Source organism: Syngnathus acus, chromosome 3 (genome assembly GCF_901709675.1).
Source record: "Syngnathus acus chromosome 3, fSynAcu1.2, whole genome shotgun sequence".
Taxonomy (NCBI): domain Eukaryota; kingdom Metazoa; phylum Chordata; class Actinopteri; order Syngnathiformes; family Syngnathidae; genus Syngnathus; species Syngnathus acus.
In genome coordinates this window covers 15,806,924-15,825,817 of record NC_051089.1, presented here as the reverse complement: position 1 = coordinate 15,825,817, position 18,894 = coordinate 15,806,924, and the positions used below count along the sequence as shown (strand labels likewise).

The 18,894-nt window shown below is 42.1% G+C and overlaps 1 protein-coding gene across 2 annotated transcripts; it reads right to left on the bottom strand.

Moving 5' to 3' along the window:
* Positions 1-173: 173 nt before the first annotated feature.
* Positions 174-16,485, bottom strand: LOC119120348 (Golgi apparatus protein 1-like). 2 transcript variants are annotated; one of them, XM_037247154.1, is made up of 27 exons: positions 16,146-16,485; positions 11,595-11,624; positions 10,210-10,296; positions 9,587-9,802; positions 9,298-9,501; positions 9,123-9,194; positions 8,839-9,025; positions 8,435-8,652; positions 8,143-8,264; positions 7,927-8,028; positions 7,513-7,666; positions 7,389-7,406; positions 6,816-6,953; positions 5,799-5,885; positions 5,663-5,725; positions 5,410-5,523; positions 5,233-5,321; positions 4,902-5,019; positions 4,743-4,835; positions 4,532-4,669; positions 3,605-3,728; positions 3,396-3,538; positions 3,203-3,304; positions 3,023-3,130; positions 2,745-2,865; positions 2,534-2,640; positions 174-2,049 (listed from the first exon to the last, which is right to left on the bottom strand). In XM_037247154.1, exons 1-27 carry the CDS (start codon positions 16,461-16,463, stop codon positions 1,882-1,884), a joined length of 3,441 nt encoding a protein of 1,146 aa, XP_037103049.1. In that variant the 5' UTR covers positions 16,464-16,485; the 3' UTR covers positions 174-1,881. The 2 variants fall into 2 exon arrangements, with proteins under 2 accessions (XP_037103049.1, XP_037103050.1); XM_037247155.1 differs by lacking the exon at positions 7,389-7,406.
* Between the last annotated feature and the right edge of the window lie 2,409 nt (positions 16,486-18,894).

Sequence of the window (18,894 nt, the reverse complement as noted above, 5' to 3'; positions counted from 1 at the left end):
TATTACATTTTGTACATAGCTATATCAAAGTGTAACTAATATTCTAAAAAGAACTTTCAACCAAAATTGAAAAAAAAAATCTAATACCTCTCACTGTGTTGATCAAAACTGAGCATTAACTTGGTAAAAATCATGTTTGGATTTTTTTTAATGCATACTGAAGCAAAGTTAGGAAAATGTGCAGACATTTTTATTAAATTGATTTATCTGTACAGCAAAACGAAATCTCACAATAACTGCCCCATTACTTGAAGTGATCAACATACATTTGCATCCAGTATTTTTTTGTATTAGTATTTATCCTTAAAACTTGTGATTCATGGAAAATAACAGGACATCATAATGACCTTCAAAACTGAGATGAGCGCGAGCAGCTAATTTCCAGCTTTGTTGATTTTTTGTTTTCTTTTTTTTTGAGCCAGACACTAGCCCTTTCTGATAAAGCTGACAGAGCATTTACTTAGTACTGCACTGAATAATAAAACCAAGTGTCCTGCAAATGCTCATACAGCAATTATGACAAGCCTCGAGCATTATCCATTATGGTACCTTGAAATTCGAGGGCTCTGAATTGAATATTTTGAGATACGAACTGTCGTTCGGCCATAAAGCCGTTATTAGATATCCATTCCGATAACGGTCTTCACGAAGACAACCGTGTTTTACTAATCAGGCAAAAGTCTGCACAACTTGACATCGAGTACTCCTCAAGAACTAGCTGATAGCTAGTAGAATTTTATTTAATCCCCTTCTATTGCACAGAATTGTTTTAAGAGAGAAGACAACAAGCATGAGTACATGACTCTTAGGGAATGCTGAAACAGCTTTCCATAAGTTGCTGGCTGTTGTTCAGTAATTGTTGCTCTTCAATAGGATGTCAACTGTTTGAAAAAGTTCCTGGTTGAGGCGAATCATTACTATACAAGATTATAATTACAACCATTTTTTTTCCTCATCATTGAGTAAATGTTACATATTTGGGGTTTTAACTTGCTTTTAGCTTTTCTTGCTATTGAAAATAGGAGACAATCTTTTGTATCTTTTGCAATTGTATCATAAATCTACAGAAAAATGACCATATCAAATTCCTATAAAGCAACACTGGCAGATGTGTTCAGAGCGGGATGCCTGTTGTTGCTATGTTGTGATGATTGATGGGACTCGAAGGCAGCAAACTATGTGGAAACACGTCTCAACACACAATTTTGGCTTGCACTCCAGTGATCAAATATGAAATACAGAAGATATATAATACAGTAACCCTCATCTGCACTGCTGTCTATGTTGACTTTGAACTGCATTGTTTGGCTTCACAAATTCAAATCTCATCGAAACAATCAATACAAAAAAGGCATGAAAACAAAATACCAATTGGCATGATTACGGTGAGAAGTGTTTGACCTTCGTGAGTGTTAGCCTCACATGGCGAGTCAAAGCAGATCCTGTACATGAATAAAGAGGGACGCATCATCAGAATTGATCCGAAATTGGTTCAAAGCAACAGCAAAATGTCTGAATGTTTGCCTCAACATCTCAAGTTGCTGTTTGACGTCTCTTCTTCAGAAGAGATGAAGCGCTGCATGCTCCAGTCTTCTTTCAAACTCGGGGAAAGATGTCCTAACCTCAGCGGTCCTCAGTCATGTCACTTGCAGTGCTCCTTTTGATACTGGTTTATAGCAACCAACTCAAAACAAAAACAAAAATGCTTTGATTTGATGAGACAATTGGTGGGTGTTCGGCAATATCACAGCGAAGCTTGAAAAGAGGAGGACCACATGTGAGCAACTGGCATTGGCACTGGGCATGTTGGCTGGTGACAGACTGAGGTTGAAGAGGACAAGGACGAAGGGGGCGAAGCAGGTGACGATAGCTCTCGGGCTTCTATCGGTCCTTCAGTTCCCGCGTCACGCGCTTGGTGATCCGACCGCACAGCAGCCCCAACAGGAAGAGGACGCACAAGCTCAGGGCGATCATGAGCAGGATGTAGTTCTTGGAGGGTGAGGTCATCACCTGCACGGCCAGATCTGATAAGCCCTCTGCCGGTGCCACCTACAGGACAACAGAGTTGAATGAAACAGGGAAAATTGAAGCCACTAATTTGTTTGAATTATTGTTGTAATGGGATTTGCAGGTTTATGTTCACTCCACACTTCGTAGAATCTTGGGAAGTTGTCGTGGTGAACACTTAAAAGCGTGCAAGTAAACGTTTTGAATACGTTAAGTCTATTCAAGTGGATCAACAAAGTGCCCTTCCTTTTAATTTGTGGTTCATTTGCCTTTATTTTAGCATGCACCCAACCTCTATAACCAAAACATTTACTGCATGCATAATAAATCTGAAATTGTACCAGATTAATATACAGCTTGTTTGTTAAAAAAATTCATGGGAAGAGAAACTTTGCATACTAAATGGCAATATTGAGTGGAACAAAATATATATCATTTTTTAAAATCGTTCAGCCCTATTTAACTTTCCTGTCTTGACGTTGAAAAAGTTTCAATGAAGGTGAAAATGGCTCCTCCTAGTGGTTACCTTAGCCGCGTAGCTCCACATGTCAATGCGGTCCTGAAGTCTTTTCTTACACTCGGGCTGCAGGCGAACTCGCTTGTCCTGCAAAGCCTCCATCAGACATGACATCTCTGCATGGTGAGAAGAAAAAGAACAGCAGAGGGAGGTTCTTTTCAAACATAGTATTTAATATTTGTAGTCAAAAGTGACACGCGATGATGGTGAAAGCACCCACGTCTTCCCCTTCCCGGCGTGATGGCAGCACAATGATGTTTGAGGTCCAAGGCACAGGCTGTGTGGAGAACTGGGTCCACAAAAATGTCTGCTTTACTCTCTTTGAGCATGTTCAAAACCTCCTGCACACAAGCACAACAAATCAGGGAGAAGAACCCAAAACGCAAAGATCTTCACAATATGATATCGAGCCATTTACAATTTTTTCCCCCCAAAACTCAGATGTCATCATCAGGCTATCAAATATTATGATTTTTTTTTTCTCTCAATAATACTTACCTTTTTACAGGCCTCCTGTTTGATCTTGAGCAGGTTGACTTTCAGACATTCTTCTACCTGACCAGTCTGCTCCTGAGCAGCTGCCTCTTCGGCACACAGCCGAGAGATCTGGAGAAGGAAGCGGCATTACAAGAAGCGGACGTCAGAAAGACAAAGTACAGGTTTTAATGACCAGCGTACCTCATCCGAGCAGTGCATCTGCAACTGGGGGTCCAGTCTATAGTCCAGCGCCGATTCCTGGAGAATAACTCGAATCTGGTCTTCACAGTCTGCGGACAATCTCTAAACCAAACCAGCCCATGATGGGCAACGATAAGCAAGTCTGATTTTGCCTTCTCTTGGAACCGGAGATGTCTGATGATTTTGGACTGACCTGATCAGCATATTTGAGCTTGAGGCAGGCGATCACCTGACCCTCCAGCTCGTTGTCCTCGCTCGCCTTGTTCAGGATGGATTGGCAAAATTTGGGGATGTCAGCTCGGCAAGCTTTCCTTAACACCGGGTTCAATCTGTAGTCTGGAGAAGGGTGCAGTTCAGATTTGAGTCTGACTCTTCAAATGCTGCTGTCAAATGTTCACGCACCTGTGTTCTGGGTGATCTGCCTTTTGGTGATCATTTGTTTGCACTTTGGATCCATCAACTCACTGTTCTTGTTCTGTTTTAGACACTGGAGAACATTCCTGGCATCGGCTTCAGTGCAGAATCTCTGCAAAAGAACGTTTGTGATAATCAGTGGTGGGAAGTTGTGTCAGTGGATTTTGTGTGCAGAGAAGGTTTTTTTCCCCCCCCCAAATAGACTATCCTTTTTTTCCTTTTACTCGTGTTTGTCCGACTTTTAAAAATCTTTATTCTTTTCACAAAATTCCAGAAAGTACACATGTACATAGTAATGAGTAATTTCGCCACTTTTGCTGAATATTATTTGACATACAATGAGGTTCATAAATATTGGGACATGGACACAAATCTCAAAACACCACCACAATGGCTTTGAAAAGAAACAAGATGTGCTTTAATTTCCGACTTTTAAGATTTACTTTTAAGGGTATCCAAATCAGGTGAATGGAGTGGGGGTAGTTTGTTGGAAAAGTTTGTATATATATCTTCCACTTTTAAGGGAGCAAAAGTAACAGAACAAAACAACAATCGTAAATATAATAAGTCCCAGCCTGAATTCTGGAACCCACAGACCACCAACGGTTTTTGTATTCAGCCTGTGAAATGTACGCTCAATCGGATTCAGGTCAGGTGATGGACTTGGCCATTGCATAACAAACTTGCTGCACTGTGAGTTCTGAAGTCCCATTACTTGTGGTCCCTTTAGAAGTGGGAGACATATGCTCAAACTATTATCATGTTCGTCTGGTTTGAATGTAAATACAGCTGAAGTCTGTGCAGTTGAAGCACATGTAGTCAGTTTCATTTCAAATCTATTGCGGTGGTGTTTAGAGCCAATGAGAATTGACGTGATTCTCGTGACGTCCCAATATTTGCTCTGCTTCTCCTCACCTTGATCATCTGCTTGCAGACTCTCATGAGCTGGTAGTCGAGCTCTGGGTCAGTCATCTCGGCCTCCTGCAGCTTGAAGATCCGCTGGTGGCAGCGCTGACTGAGCTGCTTCTTCTGCTCCTTTAGACACTCAATCATCTGAGGAGGAAGGCAAAGAGTGAGTTTGTTGGAAGGCTTGCGGAATTTGTAGATCTAACGTTCCTCATCTTACCTGAGCATTGCCAAAAGCCACGTTAGGACACAGACGACTGATGTCGGACTTACAAGGCTCGTACAGCTCCGGTTCCAACCTTATATCTTCCGACTAGAAGAAGAAGAATACATTTGAGTTGAAATCTGGCAGAAATGATTTTCGACAGGCCATCCCAACCATTTCTAGCTCCTCCACACGCAGCTGTTTACGACATTTCAGGGAGACCCGCTGCTCTCTGGCCTCCTGCAATGTGTCGTTCCTCACTGTGGTGCTGAGGCAGATGACCACATCCACTCTAAATGAGAGGATCATTCGTGGTTAGCAATCCGATAAGTTAAAACGATCCCTTTATTTAAATTGATTCCCTGAGGAAAAAATTCCGGATAGGCCATAATGAGTCAATTCAAGTGTGACAAATTTGGTGTACAATATGTACTTTGAAATGCACGCGAGAGAGAGTAAGGCAGAAATGTAGTGATGCAACAAATGGGAATATTAGTGTGCGTACTTCTTTTTGATGTTTGGACACAAGCGAAGCACATCTTCCTTACAAGCCATCTTGAACTTATAAGAGAAGCGGAAATCCTTCATCTGAATCTTTACAAAAAGACAAGACGACTTATCAAAATCTGCAGGCACTCGGAACAGTGGGAAATGGGCTTTAAAAGAAGAAGATGACGCTTACCAGCTGGAAGTGTGTGACGCCAACTGCACACTTTTCGTTCATCTCCTTTTGGTGCTTGTTCTGAACCAAACATTCCATAAGGTCACCAGTGTCTATTTGGTTGTCAGCCAAGTCCTAAAGACAAACACACAAAAGCTTATTGCCTTCTACTGTTATTCAAGTTTGTCCAAGTTTATTATATCTGACAAAGAGTTGTTTGTTTCTGGTAGGTGTGTCTATATGCGTGCTCAGAAAGTAGTAGAAATATTCTCACGTGGCAATGGGCCTGGATCATGGGTTCGCAAGCTCTGATAAGCAGTGCATCTATTTGGATATCCTGAAAAGGAAACAATGGCAGGGTTAAATGTACGGTCGCCACCTGCTCCTACTTAAGCGATGACGTTGCTGACCTCTGACTCTAATTCTGTCAGGTTGCCTATAACATCCTTGCAGGCAGACACCAGGTCTTCCAAATGTTCCTGCAGACACTCAAGCTCCTGGGAAGCAACACACAAACACATCTCAAATGTAGTTTAACAAATCAATCCCCTTTTGGGGGGTCGCAACACTGGTAAAAATGTATTGAATATGCATTTCAGGGGTCACACAAATCCTCCAAACTCATCCTGCAGTGTCTCCTGGCACTACTGGAAAAGACGCCACAACACTAGTTACATCAATTGACAAGAAATCCACTTCATAATAGGATGTGCAAAAGGAAGTTTTGTTTGAAAGAGCCATACGCAAGTAGGCTCCTTAAAAATACTATGTTTCAAAGTGTGTCGCTTGTGGAGAAAAAAAAAAAAAAAACTAAAATAGTGCAACGGAAATTAAACATTTTTCATGAGAAGAGCAGTGTAGCCAGTATTTTAGTCAGCAATTGTATTCTCGTGGATGTATCTATTATGGAAGATTTTAGAGCTGACTGATTTTTTTTCATTCATGTGGACCACGTAAAAAGTGGCTCCTCGTACAGCAAGAGATTATTCGGAGTGCCATGGGAAATTATCCAATGTCATTTAAGAGGATTATAACTTTACCTCAAATAATGTTTCTTTATGTATCAATGGCAATGAGGTATAGAAGCAAATTTCTCCACTAGGTTCCATAAAGACGAAGGCATGGTTTGGTGCGAGAACATAAAAGGCTCAGATTTCACATTGAGTTAGTCAATTTGTTCTTAGTAAATTGAGACAAGATCATCATTATATCAGTAGAAATACTTGCATGACATTTTTCGTTGGGTGGTGTACTGTGCATTGTTATATCGTAAAATAAATATATTCCTTGGCTGAATAAAGGTTGGAAACCGCTGATGTATGGCCAAAGGGAAAAGAACCAAGTAAATAAACTCCAAAACGTAAGCCTACAGATTTAATCAGATTTAATCTGCATCATTGGCAGATGTGAACAATCATTTGTCTAACCTGTCCAGTATCGGTCTTCTCGCTGCACCACTTGCCAAGGTCCGTCATGCAGCGCTTCTGCAGCTCAGGGTCCAGTTTCACATCCAGCGCCCTCTGGTGGAGAATTCGCTGAACCTCCACTTTACAGTCTCGAGACAACTGCAGACGTAAAGACAAGACACACACCATTATTCTAAAACACTGACGTGAAAACCTAATAGGATAATTAGAGGCAAAATAAACACCATCATTATAATGTGGACCAAGCACCCTCAATATTACGACCATAATTAACATCTTGCTCAAATAAAACCGGTCTGGCAGTGTCAGTATTCATTTTGTAAGTGGTCATAATGTTTTGGCTGGATGATGTTTAATACCCATTATGCCAACATGCCATCATTTTATTATTTCCTATTATGTAAATTAAATATCAAATTTTAAAAGCCCAGAAAAAGCTACCACAGATTAAATTATCCAAAGAAATTAAAATCTTATTTCAGTTCCGATTCACCATCATCAATGCCATCAAGCATCTTCATCATTCAAATTTCTCACCAGAATCTCGATTGACAGAGGTTGTAGACCACTTACCAGAATGTCAGTGTCGACCTATTAAATTTAAAAACATGTACACGTTTTTTTTTTTAATGACAAGAACAACTTGGAATTGCTCCAACACAATGTCAAGATTCGAGTTTCTGCTCTCATGTCATACCCGACGGCCCTGCTCCTCAGTGCGGTAGGCATGGCGGTACAGGCAGGAGAAGACAGCGCCTGGCGGCATCAACTCGCTGGTCTCATTCCAGCCATGCGTGTGACATAGTCGGGCAGCGTCGCCTTGGCATTTCTTGTACAATATAGGGTCCAATCTAAGACAACAAATTGGAGCACACCACAGTCACTAAACTCGTCTTTGCAGTGTGGTATGTGATCAGACTATGTATAGAAAAACAGAGTATGAAGGCTGAAAGTTCTACAATCCAAAGAACAACAATGTTCATCTATAAAAAGATTGTCCACATGGGTTAGTAATTCCACTTGACAAGTAAAAATAGAGCAAAGAGAGGGTCAGGCCTCAGATGTCGGGGCAATTGGCTGGTTGATAAATCCTCTCAGTGAGTACACTCACTTCCAGTCCCTTGATATAAAATACTGGAGCTCCAACAGTCGATGCTCACAATCCTCCACCATTTTTTCTGTATACAGATGCTCCATCAGACAAGACAAAATCCTACAAACACACAGAGGGAGGGGGTCACTCTCTAAAAGGCAGGTGCTTATTCATCTGAATAATATGACTGATTGTTCACATATTTTGTGCGCTCGTGTGTGTATGTGCCCTCACATTGGGTCTCCGTTGCGGATATGTTTGCAGGCTGTCTGGATGACAGACTCACAGGCCTCATTGAGCGCTCGGTCGATCCTGTAGTCGGCGCCGGGGTCGGCTGACTGAATCAGTGTCTGAAGCTGAAGTGGAAGCAGAGTTAATGGAATTATTCAAAGGCAGCAGCAAGAAACGAAAACACCGCAGACTACATAATGTGATTGGAAAAAATCATTTGCACTATTTGCTCTGCATACGAGCAAAGTGACAACCATTGTTTATGTATTCCTTTGCGTTTCCCCCCGTGACTTACAGCACTCTGGCAAACACCGTCGACTGAGGCGCTGCGGTCACCGCGGCCGATCCTCATCAGGCAATGCAGAGTGCGGCCTTTGCGGTGAAGGCCCGAGCAGTGAGTCTCGATCTCTGCTCGGCAGTGCAGCACGATCTCCGGACTGAGGGAGAAGTCCTCCATCAGCATCCGCCGATAGTCCAGCATTTCACCTTGACACTCGCCGGTGACCGGGCGACCTACACAGGATGAAAAGATCATACAGAGAAACAAAACAAATAAATAAATGGATGAAAATGACTTCATGATGATACCCTTGAATGTCAACGCCACTCCTCATTTCATCAATGACACAAGATGAGAGATGAGATGAAAGAACATTTATCATATTTGAACATCATGTTGAAGCAACATGAAGAGGTCACCTCGGTGCACAGCGGCCTCCAGACACAGGAGCAGGTACGAGAGACGGGCCTCGCGGGCACGCGGCAGGTTGGTGTCCAGGCTGCAGCGGTGCTTCCTCAAGTCGAGCTTGCAGGCTTTAGCCAGAGAGTAACTGACCCTGTAGTCCTGAGAGATCAGCTTCTGCCGTGTTGTCAGAGCGTCTCTGCACTGTAAGGAGAAAGCCAACATTATAATCCGCAAACACAATCAAGCAACGCGAGTCATGAATCGGGAAACGAGCATGAACCAGTGAGGTGGGATGCACCTTTTCTGACATGGCCTCTTCGAACTTGTGGTTGAACAGGCACTTGTAGACTTTTCCCTCTCCTGCCTGAGTCTAAAATAAAGAGATGGAAAATGGGATCGTAGATTATGACTTTATGGATAGAGTAATATGGATTCATACTAATAATAAGAGAGCGAAAAAAGCACGTGCTTACATTTTGGCAGAATCTCTCACGGTCGTCTCGACAGGAAAAGTAAAGATGTCGATCAAGGTGGAAGTCATCCGATGACAGTTCCGCAACCCGCAGGATAGCCCTCTGACATTCCTCTTTGATTGGACGAACTTGTTCTTGTTGCTCTGCCTCCCTCACGAGAGCCTTTTCCAGACAAGCGATGACTTCTCCTTGGCTATGGATGTCCTGATGCGTAAAGGCAACAGCAGCGAATGGAAAGGATCAAAACTAACGTTAAAGGAACTAGGCATTCGCTTTAACAAAAGGTCACCTTGTGTCCAATATTGATGCTCCCGCAGCGTAGATTGTTGATGTCTTCTTTACATTTGTCCATGAAGCCACAAATTAGTCGGTAGTCACTGAAGATAATACTGGTCATCTTGGTAATGTACTGGTTACACTGATACTCGCTGATGTTTCCACGGTGATCGACCAGACAAGATACCAGGTAGCCTCTCCCACGCTCCTCCTCATTACATTCTTTAAGCTGTGATCATTAAAGGGAAGGAAACAAATGAAGGCGATTGTGTGTTTAAAAATACGTGACAAAATGTATGTAAAAAAAAATGGTCACGTATGCAATAGAACAACAGCATTACCATTATTTGTCTACATTATCAGTGACTGCCATACCTAACATATTTGCAGATAATGATGGGCAAATGAAGCTTCAAGATGATTCATGAACCGGTTGTTGTGTTTACTTAGACCTCTAGATGGCACTCTCTCTGTTCACCGAAGAGCTGAAAGCCCACCGACTTGCTATTTCTTAAAATCCTCACTTTAAACCAACATCGCCATCTAGAGGAGCCAAAGAATACAACAACTGGTTCATGAAGCTTCATTTTCCCATCACTATTTGCAGATAGATAACATTGAGAGCTGAATGCTGACCTCAGTGATGGTGCTCTTGCAAACCTCCATCGCCACCGACTCAAACTTTGGATCAGTGGTCAGATTGAGTTTGTAGTTCCACAGGAGCTGATGAAGAGAGTTATTCAGTGTTTAGTTATTCAGTGCTCTCTATTCATTTATTATTCATATTCATTATGTTTCCATTACGCAGAGTTACTTAAAGTCATTTGCTGTGAACATAAAATTGCTGCACTCATAAGTGCTGTACAGTAAAGCGCAATATGTACATAATCTAGGTGTGTCAAACAAAAAATATGTCTTTTGTAATTGGGCAAGGCTACTGTCTAAGGAGCCACATTGAGAGTCCAGGTAAATCTAACAGATTATTTTGGTCAAAGAATGTCCTTAGTGCTGATGAAGGCCCAACAAAATATTTTTTTCCCCACATCTTTCAAAGACTGAAGTACTATAAAAGGTATTGGTGTTTCCTGCATACATATAAAAGGCATCATAAAGGGCTTTTATCTCTCTTTGAGTCCCGAATCACATTTTAGAATCCATTCATTTGCACAGTCTAGCCAGCTGCTGGGTAAGCAATAAAAAGTATTCCACAAATGAGAATTTATCTCAAGAAACACTTTAATTCTACCCTGAACTAAAGCGCCAAAAATGACATTTATCTGGGGAACTTAATTCTGAGAAGTGCATGATTATATAAACATAACTGTCTGTCAGTATATTGATTACCGCACACTGCTGTCTGATCCCACTAAGAGAAAAAAAAAGCACTGAAACCCAGAGAATGTTTCTGGGGATTAGAGAGATTTTTCATGGTTTGATATACGAGCCTTTTGTTTTTTTATACGCTGAATCAATCTAATACTACAATTTAAGTTCATGAAAAATATTATACTGAAAAGTAAACAAGATTCCAGGACAAACACATCACCCCAGTACATGTTTATGGAAATAGGTTTCCAGATGAATTTTTTTCCCCTTCAAATCTTCCTGTTTTCTTTGTGTCTTCTTTGTTGAGGTGTTGGCTATTTTTCTTTGTGCATGGGAGATCCAATAAGAGCCAGTGACAGGTGTGTCACACAGAATATAACACCATGTCAACACAAAAAAGGCTGTTTTGTGTGTTTCAACTGAAGCAACCTCTTTCCATAAATCCTCTCTGAACACCTTAGCGTGTCACTGAACTCTGGACATTTGATATGTACTGAGCGAGACCAGCTGTTGTAATCAATTGCTGCTGCAGAAAATCTGGAATGTGTATGCGGCAGTGGCGAGCCATGCCCCCCTCCTCACGAAAAAAATAAATAAATACCAACCGGTTACACAAAGTTTACAACAACAAAAAAACCCTACCAAGACAATAATGCAAATACAAGGCAAAAGATTAATTGTGTTTATGTACTTACATGGTTGCAAGCAGGAGCCATCTCAGTTTCCTGCAGACACACAAAAGCAGAAAATTGCGACTCACCATCTGTATGCTAAAATAACTTAATGGCAGTGACACTTCAATGCATATTTTCACAAAGAATATCGTATTTAGTGCCGCAAGTTAGGAATGTACCAAACCCTCTTCAGAACATAATTCATCCAACAAATGCATTGTGTGAATTATGTCCCAGTTTAAAAATATAATTCAGGTGTATGCAAATTTAGTTTTTAAGGATGACCTATCAAAGCTAAAATGCTGATTTTACCATGTGTCGTAATTTATAGCTATGTTGGTTCAGAATTCTTTTTTCAACTGTTGCTAAAACTAACTTTTGATTCATAATTGATATATTACCATAGTACAAATTATATTATAAAAACTGATGTGATACAGAAAAATCGAAGGCAGAGTCAGACAGACAAAAAACATGTAGGGAGTTTGCTTGCGTCTCTGATTAAAAAAAAAACTGTTAAAAAAATTGTCGAGTGTAATTTTACTGCGACTATAAAAGGTAGTAATGTGGTGAACTGGGAATAACAGAAAAATGTGAGAAGCAAACTGAAGTTCTTAATTAACATTACATTATGCGTTATCCAAAGAAACCTAGCAGGAAATGTTGATCATACAGTTCCACTTTGCATAGAAAAGACAAGGAAGGACATAATCCAAATCCTTCTCTGCCTGCAGGAACAGGGACACAAATCTATCTCTTGACTTTCCACTAAATGTTGCAAGGACGGAGGAACGACAAGGTTAATGACGAAGAAGACTCAGCCGAGATATAAAATTACCAATTAGTCAGACTATGAGTTATTAATTAAAGCCAATGTTTTCTATTCAGATCAAAGGCCTGGAAACATGAGCAGATTGATCAATGCAAATCATCAAAGCATTGAAATAGCATTGACTAATTGGAGTTGATAAAGGCGTGAATGGGATGAGGGAAATCCCTGCAAACTTCAGACTAACCGGAGTCACAAAAGACAAGGACAGTGGCTTGAATATAATGTAAGCCCCCACGACTGGCGGAGAATAGGGTCCAGCCCCTCCAATTGCACCTTGTGATATAAGTGATCTGACTTGCTGACTTCTATTCTATTCTATTCTATTCTATTCTATTCTATTCTATTCTAAATGGCATGGTGTTGTAGCTAACTCCGGTTAGTCTGAAGTTGGTGAAAACTGGTTTTGAAATGGATGCATTTTAAGGGTATAAAGGGCTCGTTTACATGGGTGTCCCCTGGGAATGGGGAGTTCACTGTGTACATAAATTAACGAGGGCATGATAAGATGCTGATAAGAAGCCTATCAGATGGATGCTAATCTTGAAGCAGAACGTGATGGGATTGACCTCAAACAGGAAGTGCCCGTGGGCTATGTCCACATGATGCCTTGTGTGTTAGTGTGTACCTTCTTCCTCTCTAGAGAGGAGGCAGATTTATAAGAGCCACTTTCCTCTTCTGGAGGCCACAGCTGTTACAAAGCTGAAGAAATGCAGTTATCTCAAAAAAGGGGCCTGAGGAGGAGCAGGGAGAGAAAAGAGCGAGAGAGTGTGTGTGCATGTGTGGATGCTGGTGTGTGTGCCTGTGTGTGTGTTGGTGGTGAACAGCATGGTGCTGAGGTACCAGAGATACTAACACATATAATCAGCACACATGCATACTTCAGTAAGTGTATGCACAAATGTGAGAAAACTCATTTAGATGCTTTTTAAATATCAGATGCCATAGCAATTGCAGTCAGGTAGCAAATAATGTGACATTGATGCAATTCTCATCTTTTGACTCCGAGCACTTTTGCAACAGATTTGAAATGAAACAAAGAAGGAAGTGGTTCAATTGGATTGATTGACGACTGAGAAACGTAGCACAGGGCTTCTGAAGTATGCAGACGACACCACTCTCATCGGACTGATCCAGGACGGTGATGAGACTGCGTACAGACAGGAGGTGGAGCGGCTGGTCCACTGGTGCAACCAAAACCATCTGGAGCTGAACCCGCTCAAGACCGTGGAGATGACAGTGGATTTCAGGCGAGACCCTTCACCACTTTTACCCCTCACTATCCGCAGTAATACTATTCTCTCCACAGACACCTTCAAGTTCCTGGGAACCACAATCTCTCGGGACCTGAAATGGACCGGCCACATAGACTCTGTCCGGAAGAAGGCCCAGCAGAGGCTGTACTTCCTGAGACAGCTCAAGAAGTTCAACCTGCCGCGAGAGCTTCTGAAGACCTTCTACACTGCCATCATCCAGTCTGTCCTCTGCACCTCCATCACTGTCTGGTTTGGATCAGCCTCCAAACAAGACAAGCACAGACTGCAACGGACAATCAGGACTGCAGAAAAGATCATTGGAATCAACCTCCCTTCTATCCAAGACTTGTACCTGTCCAGGACCAGGAAACGTGCAAGGAACATCTCTACAGACCCTTCTCACCCAGGTTGCAGTCTGTTTGAACTACTCCCCTCCGGACGGCGTTATAGAGCTCGGTACGCCAAAACCAGCAGACACCGAGACAGCTTCTTCCCCCAGGCTGTTGCTCTGATGAACTCACACCACTCATAGAGTCTCAGAGGCATTACTGTGCAATAACATCCTGCTCTTCACACCTTTTGAATTTGTCTACACTGTTTTTGCCATTATTCACATGTCCTGAGTGTTGTTAGTCACCTATATGTTGAACAGAGGGTGTGTTTTACCGAAGTCAAATTCCTTGTTTGGCACGCTCAAACATGGCGAATAAAAACTCTTGAATCTTGAATCTTGAATCTTATTCACGAACTGGCCAACTTTTGCACAGGATTTGGCCACACTCATTTTTTGGAGGAGAAGCATGACCCTATTTGCTGATGTATAGTTGAAAATGGCAGGTTTTGCTGGCTCTCCGTCACAGTCAGCGATAGACTGATTTCTTTTTTTTCTAATCAACCCAACTTGTAATTTTGGCCACAATCTCAAGCTTCGCAGCAGGATAAATTGTGAAATGTTTCAGGCAATATTATCAACTCATATTATTCAACCAAACGCTGCACTGGACGGCATTCCACAGTGCAGATTGACGAAGACCTGAAGTATACAGTAAAAGCAACTAAAGAGTTTTTAAGACAAAGCAGTGGAATGTTAAGCAAGGGCAAAGTCAATCACCTGACCTGAATCCATTCCACTGGCTGAAGACAAAACTGAAGGGAAAAATATCCAAGCAAGACTTGAATACAATTACAGAAGAGGGGCTGAAAATTTTATCGTTTTGGGACCAAAACTGAATCCAATTCTGTTGAAATGATGGAGTGCATATATCAGAGTAATATGTGCACCGGCTGCCAAAGCACTTTACAAAGCCTCACATTCTCTAATGTTCCTGCTTGCTGCCTAACCGTAGTCGGGGGATGCAGGGGTGAGGTTTCTCCAAGGAGGCGTCACGGTCGTCAACAGGGGTAGCCCAACAACACGCACACCACACTGCAATCCTAGTTTATTTGGAACTCTTTTCCCTACGAGAAGTCAACTCAATATTGTCTCATTTGTTCTTATCCGCTCCTACTTTACAACTGCACAAACTCTTGCTCCCATCTTCCTCCTCCAAAATGCTTCTTCACACTCCGTCACAAGCCATCACAATACACACAACAACGCCAAAAGTTTTAAAATAATTTATCTTAACCAGGATTTCAGTGAAATACATAATTATTTATCAGTGCATGTTTAATAACACACATAATTCGATATTGTAACTGCATTGTGTTCAATTCTTACTGCAAATATCTTTACTGATGCACGAAGTTACAACAAGAACTGTCTGCAGGATTGGTTCTTCTGAGAACGTCTTCCATGTGAATGAAAAATTGGCACTGTATGAAATTCTTAACTGAATTAAAAAATCAACAGGAATCCTGATGGAATCAGGTGCTTATGAATCGCATGGACTCAAATCCATTTTAAGCACTTTGAAGGTTGACGTCTCTCAGTCCTAGATTGCACTTACTTTACTCAATGACAAACTTCAATCTCAAGCAATAAAGACACATTTGTAAACCAACAAATATGTAGTAAGAAGATGTGGCTGTCCATACTGGATCCCCCCCAAATAATAGCTACTACACAGTTTTATTAAGAATATTGTTTGATGTTAGATAATTAAATAAGAAGCTATCACCCTATCAATCATTTCTGACAGGGCGTACCCAGTAAACCTAAGAACGAATTAGTTGAGCTCCTTAAAAATAGTGATTCATTCTGTTTAAAAAAATATAATAAGACAACACAGGGAACTTGTCTCGTTAAAAGGGCAAAGATTTTCATCATGTCTGATCTGCCGTTTTTGTTAATGATTGGCTAAAGTATCTGCTGATGTCAATATAATCCGTATGCTCAGTGTGTCGTAAAAGTGCTCACAAAAAAGGACAGCAGTCCATCGATGCAGCTTCACCTCAATGCCCAGCTGACAGCCATGAATCGAAAGCACGGCGGCCCCGGCGTCGCAGCCAGCATCATCAGCACATCAAGCGGCGGTTGTCGCTTACCTCTCTGCGGTCCTGTAGACACTCCAGCACTGACAGGTTATTGGCCCATGTGTGTTTGGGGCAGAGTCGGGTCAGGTCCTCTCTGCAGGCCTCCTCTTCGGACAGCTTCCAACCGGTCGCCCTTCGAGGCTGTGAGGCCCCGGCAGCGGCGGCAGGTGCATCCTTGGCTTGTGGCTCAGCGGCTCTGAGGACAACCGGATTATTCGGAGGCTCGGCGGGGCCGCTGGCGGCTTTGAGGCCGAAGACGGAGCCGAAGCCACAAAGACACACGTATGATAACAGCAGTAGCAGCAGCGGAGAGCGACCGTGCGTCGCCATCTTCACATCACCGTTAACTAGCGCGGTGAGAAAAATACTGCACTACTTCCGGTCAGTTAGTTCACAATAAAAGTGTGCAGTGACGCATAACACAGCTGCCGGTTTAACAATAAAGGACTTACGTTTTATCGACGAGACACAATATCCATTAGATTCATTTTACGTTTTTATTACATCACATAATAAACAAGACTTCTCGTCCAATAATCAGTATGCCGCTGGACCAGGGACCACTAATGTGGTGCCTGCGAGCCTGTTCTCGAAATAAACTGTCCCCTCACCAGTCAAGGGACATTGTCATTTCCTAGGAATGTTGTAGGAGTGATCATTTGAAAATGTCGACAGGCATTTATTGAAAAAAAGATTGCTTACTGTTTATATTGAAGTGTTTCTTTTTGTGAGAAAATATGTGTCTTCACATCAATGAGTATCATTAATAATTTAAAGTGTGGATGCAATGGGTTGTTCTTTGCATTGCTCAATAGCCTACCCAAGAAGTAGCTGTCGCTTTCAAGATTGTTTATAATGTCATGTTTCACTAAAAATTTAAAATTTAATATTTTACAGAAAAATATTACATTGATATTTAGTCCTAGTGTGTGTGTGTGTGTGTGTGTGTGTGTGTGTGTGTGTGTGTGTGTGAGCGAGAAAGAGTGCGAGAAAGAGCGAGAGAGCGAGAGAGAGAGCAAGAGAGAGAGCGAGAGAGAGAGCGAGAGAGAGAGAGAGAGAGAGAGAGAGAGAGAGAGAGAGAGAGAGAGAGAGCGAGAGAGAACGCTCAACCGTAGCGTGCCGCCGACCGCCCAACTGCACCGCGCTGGTCGCATTATTGTGACAGAGCCGTCGCTGAAATTTAGAAAATATTTTTAAAGTTCTGATGTACTTTCTAAAATTTAAGTGGACCTCAGTGCGCAGGGAGCTTAATTTAGTGCGGTCGCGCAACCGCAGCGCGCCGGGCGCTCACTGTCGCATTGCTTAAAGAGCGCCTTTGTGTTTTAGGATGGCTTTACTGCTCCCACTTGCTTTCTTTGGAGGCATGATTAGGGGTTAATACAATCCTCAAAGTAACGAAATTACAATAACGAACGGAGTCAGTCGGCATCCGGGCCGCGCGGTCGGGTTTTCTCGGGTCCTTTCAGCTCATCTCGCGAGGTTCAACCTTCGAATTTTGTTGGACAACCGAAGCAAAAAAATCTCGAATTTATTTGTTCGAATTCCGATTTGTTCGAGAACCGGGACGTTCGAAAACCGAGGTTTGACTGTACTCCCAGACTTCCCTGCCACTTGTGCGCTGTACAGAAAGCCAATTATGGGACTAAATTGGAATAGCGGGTCTCTGGACACTGGAAAAACTGGTTTCAGATACCCAGCAATTGATACATTAGCAATTAAAAAAAAGGAGAAAAAAAAAAAAAAAAAAAAAAATTCAAAACTTCTGGCTCCCACACCAGCATATGCCTGCCATGGTCTGGACCTTCTGGTTCCATGGTGTAATGGTTAGCACACTGGACTCTGAATCCACTGATCTGAGTTCAAGTCTCAGTGGCACCTCAACCTTTTTGGCATTTACCTATTCCTATCTATACTGCTTGTGAGCTGCTCTATAAAACCATATACGTACCTTCCATGAAGTAATGGCATGAGTTCCATAGTGTAGTGGTAAGTGCTCTGGACTCTCACCCCAGCGACCTGAGTTCAAGTCTCAGTGGACCCTCAACTATTTTGGCATTTGCCTATTCCTATATATGCTTGTGAGCTGCTCCATAAAACCATATACGTAACTTCCATGAAACAATGGCGTGGTTTCCATTTAGTGCTGTGGACTCTCACCCCAGCGACCTGAGTTCAAGTCTCCGTGGGACCTCAACTTTTTTGGCATTTACCTATTCCCACGTATGCTATTTGCTTGTGAGCTGCTCCATAAAACCATATAGGTAATTTTCGTGTAACAATGGTCTGGGTTCCATAGTGTAGTGGTTAGTGCTGTGGACTCTCACCCCAGTGACCTGAGTTCAAGTCTCAGTGGAACCTTAACCATTTTGGCATTTACCTATTCCTATCTATAAGTTGCTTGTGAGCTGCTCCATAAAACCATATAGGTAACTTCCATGAAGTGATCGTGTTGGTTCCATACTGTAGTGGTTAGTGCTCTGTACTCTCACCCCAGCGACCTGAGTTCAAGTCTCAGTGGAACCTCAACTATTTTGGCATTTACCTATTCCTATCTATACTGGCTTGTGAGCTGCTCCATAAAACCATATACGTAACTTCCAGGAAACAATGTTGTGCGTTCCATGGTGTAGTGGTTAGTGCTCTGGATTCCCACCCCAGTGACCGGAGTTCAAGTCTCAGTGGAACCTCAACTATTTTGGCATTTACCTATTCCTATGTATATAAACTATTTGCTTGTGAGCTGGTCCATAAAACCATATAC

What these genes read in the sequence shown, in the direction of transcription:
- LOC119120348 (XM_037247154.1), bottom strand. Translation starts at nt 16,463, where the DNA reads ATGGCGACGCACGGTCGCTCTCCGCTGCTGCTACTGCTGTTATCATAC. An exon ending in GCAAGAGCACCATCACTGAG is followed by an intron (nt 9,803 to 10,209) that starts GTCAGCATTCAG and finishes TAATGATCACAG; the next exon opens with CTTAAAGAATGTAATGAGGA. An exon ending in GCAGATCACCCAGAACACAG is followed by an intron (nt 3,539 to 3,604) that starts GTGCGTGAACAT and finishes ACCCTTCTCCAG; the next exon opens with ACTACAGATTGAACCCGGTG.